The 8,426-nt window shown below is 62.2% G+C and overlaps 1 protein-coding gene across 1 annotated transcript; it reads right to left on the bottom strand.

The window, feature by feature from the left end:
* Nucleotides 1-277: 277 nt before the first annotated feature.
* Nucleotides 278-4,561, bottom strand: SLC39A4 (solute carrier family 39 member 4). Its single transcript, XM_052651931.1, has 12 exons — nucleotides 4,361-4,561; nucleotides 3,625-3,909; nucleotides 3,073-3,268; nucleotides 2,830-2,972; nucleotides 2,566-2,737; nucleotides 2,041-2,213; nucleotides 1,792-1,929; nucleotides 1,585-1,713; nucleotides 1,354-1,408; nucleotides 1,072-1,224; nucleotides 507-694; nucleotides 278-406 (listed from the first exon to the last, which is right to left on the bottom strand). The coding sequence occupies exons 1-12, from the start codon at nucleotides 4,559-4,561 to the stop codon at nucleotides 278-280; spliced, it is 1,962 nt and encodes a 653-aa protein (XP_052507891.1).
* Nucleotides 4,562-8,426: the final 3,865 nt, after the last annotated feature.

Here is an 8,426-nt window from a genome sequence, read left to right as displayed (position 1 = left end):
AGTTCAACTGTCCTGACTCCCCATCAGGCACCAGGCACTGCTGTGGGGAGAGGATGCCCCACCTGTCGACGTTTCTCGGTGGGAAACGTCCTCTCCTGGGGAGGCGAGATGAGGCGAGCAGGCTGGGCTCCAAGGACAAGAGCATTTATTGAAGCTGGGAAGCAGGGCGCGGGGGAAGGGCTGGGCGCTCCGGAGACGGTGCGTCTGAAGGGCTGCGAGAGCCCAGGGTCAGGAGCCAGAGCCAAGGGGAGGAGGGCGGGGGCGGGGGCAGAAGCTCTCAGAAGGCGATGTTATCCTCATACAGCGACAGCAGCAGCAGGACGGTCCAGCCGCCCAGCAGGCCAACGTTGTGGAGCAGGAAGAGGAGCCAGGGCCGCCGGTCGCGGACGTTCAGCATGGCCGGGAGCTGAGGACGGGGCCTGAGTCAGGACCGGCTCAGAGCGCCCGCCCAGTGCCCGCCCGGGGCAGCCCCCGCCCGGGGCAGCCCCCGCCCGCCCGGCTCTGACCATGTCGCAGAGCGCCACGTAGAGGAAGAGGCCGGCGGCCACCGCCAGGATCCACGTCTCGCCGTCTTCGCCTACGCCGGCCGCGAGCGCAACATAGAGGCCGATGAAGGCCGTGAGCCCCGAGGCCAAGTTCAGGAGCAGCGCGCGGCGCACCGACAGCCCCGCGTGCAGCAGGGCCGCGAAGTCCCCTGGAGCGGGAGGTGGGGGTGGTTAAGTCGCTCCGTCGTGTCCGATTCTTGAGACCCCATGGATCGTAGCCCCCCAGGCCGCTCTGTCCGTGGGATTCTCCAAGCAAGAGTACTGGAGTGGGTTGCCATTCCCTTCTCCAGGGGATCTTCCCGACCCAGGGATCGAACCCGGGTCTCCTGCACTGCAGGCGGATTCTTCACTATCTGAGCCATGAGTCGCCGGTGGGGCTGGGGTCAGGTCGAGGGCCGCGCCCACTCCCGGACAGTCCCGCCCAACAGCGCGGCCGACCAGCCACACCCAGACCCCCCGCTGCGGGCAGACCCCCCCCCCCCCCCAGCACCCCGCCCACGGCCGGCGGGAACCCCTCAAGGCTCACCCAGCTCGTGCGGCACCTCGTGGCAGAACACGGCCAGCGAGGTGGCCAGCCCCGTCTTCCAGGAGGACAGAAAGGCGGCTCCCACGGCCAACCCGTCGGCGAAGTTGTGCACGGCGTCACCCAGCGTGATCACCCAGGGCAGCAGTCTCAGCTCTGCGGGCGCGGCGGGCGTGGGTGCGCGTTTGCCCCGGCCCGTTCCTCCGTCCCCCTCCCCATCCCCGTACCTGCGCCGCGCACCGAGACCCTGACCCCCAACGCTCCGGGGCCTCCCTCAGGGCTCACCTGGGCTCAGCCTCCGGGGCTCCGGGCTCAGCAGCTCGGGGCCCTCCTCCGCCACCTGGAGGGGAGACGGGGTTGGTGGGCGGGCCGTGTAGATTAGGCTCAGGGCAGGAAGGTGAGGAGGCATGCGGAGCCAAGTTCCCAGATCAGGCCAGGGCTGAAGCCCTGGATGGGTGACTGGGAGCGCAGACAGGGCTCCGCCAGGGCGGGTGACGCCGGGCAGGGCGGGCTCACCAGGTCTGCGCGAGAGCCCTCATGGAGCTGCTTGGGCTGCCGGCGGTCGCTGGGCGCCAGCTGCAGGGACACGCCATGGCTGTGGCCGCCGTGACTGTGGCCGTGGCTGCAGGCCCCATCCTTTGGGTCCTGCGGGGACGGAGGCTCAGGATCCACCGTACCTCCGCCACCCCTGCCCACACCACGCCTAGCCCCCAAGCACCTGACCTCGGGGTCCAGGGGCAGCAAGAGGTTGAAGAGGCTCTCGAACAGGAAGAAGGCATACAGCCCGCCCAGCACAGCTAGGAGGTGCCAGGTGGTCTGGAACCCAGGGTCCTCCCCGTCATGGGCGTGCAGCCCCAGTACCTGGTGGGGGGGTGGGCAGAGGACACTGGACCCGGTGCCTTGGGACCTCCTTCTCCCAGACAGGCAGATAGAGGTTAGGGGTCAGGAAGGGCTGTGGCAGGCTGGGGCAACCTTAGGCATCAAGTGCAGGAGGGCGTCGCCGGTGAGCGCGCCCACAGCCATGCTCAGGAAGGCCTGGATGACGTAGTGGGAGGTGATCCTACAGCTGGCACAGACGAGGAGCAGGAGCCCGAGGACGGAGCACAGGCAGATCAGCAGCGTGGCCAGGGAGCCGTACAGGTACCCTGGGCAGGGAGGACAGTGAGCGCCTCCCTCCCAGCCATGGCCCCTTGCTTTCCCGGGAAGGGCGTCCAGACCAAGTCTGGGAAGAGCAGGAGCCCCCCAAGGTTGCAGGCAGTTGGGTGCAGTCCTGGCCTCGGCTTCCTGCTGGCCCCTGGCCTCAAGCCCCCATCCTCTTCCCTCGCAGCACCCCCTTCCCTGTTGCCTCTCCACCCTGCTGCCCGGTCTGCCAGCCCTGGCCCCGGCTCTCCGCAGCCCAGCGGCTACTTTCTCCTCCCTGTTTGGTTCCATCTCCTTGGTGCCAGCCCCTTGGGCACTGCCGGGCTGGCGCTTCTAGGGAGTAGGGTGGAGACTCACTCTCAGCCTGGCTGAGCTGATCCTGGGTGGGGAGCGTGGGCTGGGGGCTGCAGGCCCCGCTCAGTTGCTGCTGGAGCAGAGCCGGGCTCAGTCGGGCCCAGTCGTCCGGCGTCACCCCAGCCTGCTCAGACATTCCGTACACAGCCATGATGTCTTGAGCACTCAGGCACAGCTGGGGTGGGGGTGACAGATCTGGTGTTCAGGGCCCTGAGCGGTCCATGGGCCCCCACCTCTTTCCAGGACTCGGGCACATGGACGGCTCACCGTGTCCCACGCGCTGGCGCTGCTGTTGGTGGTGGCAAGGGGCACGGGGCCCTGACCCTTTCCCAGAGGACTGTCATCACTGTGGCCGTCGTGGGGCTCTGCCGCTCCGCCCAGCCCCAGGCGCTCCATCAAGGCCGCCAGCTCTGGCAGAGGGTGAAAATCCGTTCCAGCCTTGCACTCCCCAGGGGGGCGGATGCTGGGGTTCAGGGCACTCCCTGCCCTGTAGCCCAGCTCAGGCCTCACCGTCCAGGGTGATGTTGGGGTTCTCGCTGCTGTGCTGCCGGAACACGAAGTCCACGAAATACTGGGGGGTCGGCAGGGCATGGAAGCAGGCGCCGCTCCTGACATGGTCCAGCAGGGCAGCCAGCACCGGGCCGGGGCTGCCGGGAGCCCCCACCCCCGCCGCCTCCCCCAGCAGCTGAGGCAGGTCCACACAGGCCTGGGGAGGAGCCGGCCTCAGTGTCTCAAGCAGCGCGGCCACACTGGCCTCTCGCTCCGCAGTGCCCCGGTGCCCCCGGACTCCGCTGAACCCCAGGCACCGCAGCTGTCCCCTTCCCGGCCCCGCCTTGTCCGGGCTCTTCCTTGGAGCCCCGGGAGCTTTCTCAGCCCCGTCTCGGGATGCCGGCAGCCCTGCCCGGCTCAGCGGTGAGTGTCCACTTGTGACCCCCCAGCCCAGGCTTCCCTGAGCACTCAGAAAGGTGCTGAGCCCAGCGCCACCCAAGTGGTCCCCCTTCTCTCAGTCCCTCTCGGACCCTCTTCCCCTAGTGCCCCTGGGCAGCTGGCCCAGGCGCCCACCTGCTGAGAAGCGGGCTGGCCAGCGGCGCGGGCTTGGATCCGCTGCAGCAGCCTGGTCAGGGCCGGGCTCAGGGCCTGAGGGCTCTTGAGCAGGACCAGGAGCTGGTCGGCGCGGGCAGCCCAGCGGCCAGCCCGGACCTCGGCGCAGGTGCCCACCGGGTCGCTGAGGTAAAGGGCGGCGGCGGCACTGAGGCGGGCGATGTGCCTAGGCTCCAGGGCCGGGCCCAAGGGGGCCTCGGGCTGCTCAGGCCTGCCCAGAGCCAGGGCGTCGTCCACAGACAGGCACTGTTGGCACAGACGGGTGGGTGGGGGCCATACATGAGGGCTGCCACCCTCCTGTCCCTCACGCTGGTGCCCTCCACCGTTGGCTCGTTCACAGACCCCTGCCCTCCCCCGTGACAGTCAGGCACACCCACGGAGGGTCCCCCATCCCAGGGAGGTTTCTGCGTGGAACCATTTTAAATTTGGGGGTGGGGAGAGGGGGCTGCTGAAGGGGTGGGAGGGCAGCCGTAGGATCCTAGAGCTGTACCCCCCCACCCCCAGGGAGCTCAGAGGGCTCTGAAAGGGAGCAGAGGAGAGTGGGCTTGGGCCTGCGGGCAGGGCCCGGCATCAGGCCACTGCGCGGCCCGCCTTCTGGAGTTTGCCCGGGGCCCTTTGCAGCCGGCCTCGGCCTCGGGGTGGAGCGGCGGGCTTGGGCTGGGGCCGGGCCGGAGGACCCGTCGGTTGGGGGTGTTACCTTTCCACACGGCCCGTCGGCACAGTGCACACGGGCCGCCAGTGTATTTAACAGGCCGCCCAGCCCCACGCGGTCCAGAGCGCCCTGGCCTGAGGACAGCAGGGTCAACAGACGAGCAGGGGGGTTCGTCATCCCCGACGCTGCCAGCGCGGCCAGCACAACCAGCAATGGCCCCAGTCCGGGCCGGCCCAGGAGCGCCATGCTGCAGCAGCCCAGTGCCTTGAGCTCAGGGTAGGCCGTGCTCTCCTGTGTGGCTGCGGGCCACAGGGGCTGCCTGATGCTAGACTGGGGTTGGGCCGGGATGGCCCGCCCGGCGAGGCTCTCCAGGTATTTCCTGCGGGGCCCTGTGATTGGCTGCCAAGGCGTTGCCGCAGGTTAACCATTCCAGTGGGAGTCCTCCCTGAGTCCGGTGCTGCTGCCCCAGGGTGAGGCCGGGGTCCCTGTGTGGATGGGCTTGGCTCACCCCTCTGCTTCTTCAAAGGTCTTGTTACTGAACGCAAGTCTGTGTGCACGACACACGGTGAGGTTGAAGCTTGCAGCAGAGAAAGGTTTATTGTGGTGCCGAGCAAGAACAGGTGACTCATGTTCAAAATCCCTTAAATCTCTGGATGGCTTTGGGGGGAGTCTGCAATAGGCAGAATTTGGGAAGAGGGCTTTCTCATAATTGGTTGGTGGAGAGGTAGCGGTGGTGCCCTGGGCTCCCTTGCTAGGCTGGGACCTTAGTCCTGGCAGAAAAGCTCAAGAGACCCTGCCCCAAAGCTGTAGTTTCTCAACTGCCCCTCCTTGGTTTCTGTGTCCCGCCCTTCCCAGATTAGCAACTATTTGAACCTGACCTTTGGAATTCAGGAGAGGTCTTAGGGGACTGAAGGAAGCCTGTTTCCTACAAGGAGAAATGGAGGACCTGGAAAGGATTTTACTGGGAAGGGCCCTACAGGGTGCAGTTCATTTTCCATCTCCGTGCCCCGGCCCCCTTTTTAACTTCTCAATCTTGAGAACAAGTGTTGGACAAAAAAGGAATGACATTTTGTGTACAGAGGTTAAGCGTAGACTTGGCAGAGGAACTTGCTTTTACGGGGCCTCGGTTTCTGTCCGGGTTGGCTTCCTGTGGCCCTCTCGCTAGGGGCTGCCTCCAAGCCAAGGGCATCTGGGGCACAGGTTCCAGGAGGCCACCGGGGCTGTCCCCCACCCCACCGGAGAGCTCCAGCGCAGCTCGGCCCCCCTCCCCACCCCCACCCCCCCCACCGCCGCAGCATCTTGCCCCTCAAGGCAGCTCAGACACCGCGCAGAGCCCTACCTGGGGGTGGGGTGTGGGTCCTGAGCTGTGTTGAAATTCTCAGTGTGGACTTGCTGGGGCCCATGTGCGGAAAGCAGGAGAGACTGCATCCTGAAGCCTGTCATCCATTTTAAAGAGAGGATGTGACCTGGGCCTGAGCCCTGCCCGAGAGTGAGGAAACCGTTGCTAGTGAAAACCAGGTTTCCTGGAGGCTTCCCTGGTGGCTCAGAGGTTAAAGCGTCTGGGAGGCCCGGGTTCGATCCCTGGGTCAGGAAGATCCCCTGGAGAAGGAAACGGCAACCCACTCCAGTACTCTTGCCTGGAGAATCCCATGGAGAGAGGAGCCTGGTAGGCTACAGTCCCTGGGGTTGCAAAGACAGGACTGAGCGACTTCACTTCACTGCTTCCGTACAAGTGACAAACGGAGATTGTAGTTGAGGCCAGGCTGCCTGTTAGGTTAACCATGGAGACATCCCCCCTTGATATATAATCATTGTTCCCCCCTTTAGTCTTAATTGTTTGTTCTCCTAGCACCTACTTGTTGTGAAACTCAATCATACGCAACATAGAGGTTGCTAACATGTAACCAGTCGCGTAGTGGGGGATATGAAACGGGGCCTCTCAGAAACATCACAGTCCTTGTTGGGAACAGATCCCCGTTGGACCCGCTGGCGTAATAAACTGTACTCCACTGTCTTGAGTGTCCTCCGAGGTGTGTTTTTGACTCCGGATTCCACAACAGAATCAGGGGGAACTGAGATGAGGTGCTGAGTCATACTCCCTCTCCGGCCTCCAGGGAAAATCCCCGGGAAATGGCCAAAGTGCCACATAAACAGAAGGGAGCAGGAGCCAGGCTTCTGCCCTGAGCACTGGTCACTCCACCTGGGAAGGGGCTTGGGGGTGGGGAGAAGTGTGGCTCCCAGCCCTGCCCCTCCCTGCGGGCTCTCACTCTGGCCTTTGAACCCCTAGGCCTTATCTCTGCCTAGTTGGCAATCTGGGGAAAGGGGCAGACCGCGGGGAGCCAGTCGCCTCCGCCCAGGCAGGTCTCAGGGCAGCCTTGCCTTCTAGAGGGAGTGTTTAGGTGGCCCCTTGCATACCTGATTGGACAGACCCCTCTGTGGGGTGTGGTTGGGGTAGGGGAGGAGAAGCTCTAAGAGCTGGGAGCCCAGGCCTCGGGACTCCGTCCCAGCGTCCCCTGCTGCCCGGGGCAGGGCACCTGGCCAAGCAGGAGCCATGGGCTGAGTTCAGGCGCAGTCCTGCCCCTCCCTCACTGCACTGTGACCTTGGTGGGCTTTGATGGGGTATGGGGAAGTGGCGGACTTGGAAAGAGCCTGAGGATTCCTGGACCCCTGGGTCAATTAGGAAGGAAGCTGGAAAGATTCAGGGCCCCCTCACACAGTTGTGAAGTCCATGGGTCAAACTATCCCTTTTCCTATCCCACCTTGCCACGGCCATTGGGCCGGCCGGAGCTGAGCCACCTCATCCTGCACTCTTCGGGCCTGGAGAGCTTCAGGGAAGAGGTCTCAGCGCAGACGTCTGGTCAGCCCCCCAGGTCCGGTGTGCAGGCCTGACCCCACTGGCAGGCCCCCGGGTCTCAGCGCCCCTCTGTGTGGGCCCACGTTTCCCTGCTTCATGTTTGCTCCAGCCCTGCCTTCCTAGCCCAGTTCTGCCAGAGCATGTCAGCAGCTTCCCTGCACACGTGCCTGTCCACCCCCAGTGCTGGGCAGACCCCCAGATCCCTCCTGCATCAGCCCATCCAGAAAGCACCAGATGCCGTTGTTCACTGCATGATATTCACAGCAGCCCTAGAGCCCATCCCTGGATGGAGGTAAAATGGCTCTAGACATTTTTAAAATGTGGTCTGGATCATCATTCTCCATTTTTGGCTGCAAAGAATATAATCAATCTGATTTCAGTGTTGACCATCTAGTGATGTCCATGTGTGGAGCCTTCCCTTGTGTTGTTGGAAGAGGGTGTTTGTTATGACCAGTGCGTTCTTTTGGCAAAACTTTATTAGCCTTTGCCCTGCTTCTTTCTGTACTCCAAAGCCAAATTTGCCTGTTACTCCAGGTGTTTCTTGACTTCCTACTTTTGCATTCCAGACCCCAATAATGAAAAGGACATCTTTTGGGGGTGTTAGTTCTAAAAGGTCTTGTAGATCTTCATAGAACTGTTCAACTTCAGCTTCTTCAGCATTATTGGTCAGGGCATAGACTTGGATTACTGTGATATTGAATGGTTTTCCTTGGAAACAGAGCATTCTGTCATTTTTGAGATTGCATCCAAGTACTGCATTTTGGAATCTTCAATTGACTATGATGGCTACTCCATTTCTTCTAAGGGATTCTTGCCCACAGTAGTAGATCTAATGGTCATCTGAGTTAAATTCACCCATTCCAGTGCATTTTAGTTCGCTGCTTCCTAAAATGTCAACGTTCACTCTTGCCATCTCATTTGAGCACTTCCAATTTGCATGATTCATGGACCTAACATTCCAGGTTCCTATGTTAACAAGACCAGGAGCTGACTGTGGCTCAGATCATCAACTCCTTATTGTCAAATTCAGACTTAAAATGAAGAAACTGGGGAAAACCACTAGACAATGCAGGTATGACCTAAATCAAATCCCTTATGATTTTACAGTGGAAGTGAGAAGTAGATTTAAGGGACTAGATCTGATAGAGTGCCTGATGAACTATGGACGGAGGTTCGTGACATTGTACAGGAGAGAGGGATCAAGACCATCCCCAAGAAAAAGAAATGCAAAATAGCAAAATGGCTGTCTGAGGAGGC

Source organism: Budorcas taxicolor, chromosome 14 (genome assembly GCF_023091745.1).
Source record: "Budorcas taxicolor isolate Tak-1 chromosome 14, Takin1.1, whole genome shotgun sequence".
Classification (NCBI taxonomy): Eukaryota; Metazoa; Chordata; class Mammalia; order Artiodactyla; family Bovidae; genus Budorcas; species Budorcas taxicolor.
Note: the sequence above shows the minus strand (reverse complement) of the source record. Positions and strands in the feature narration are given on the sequence as shown.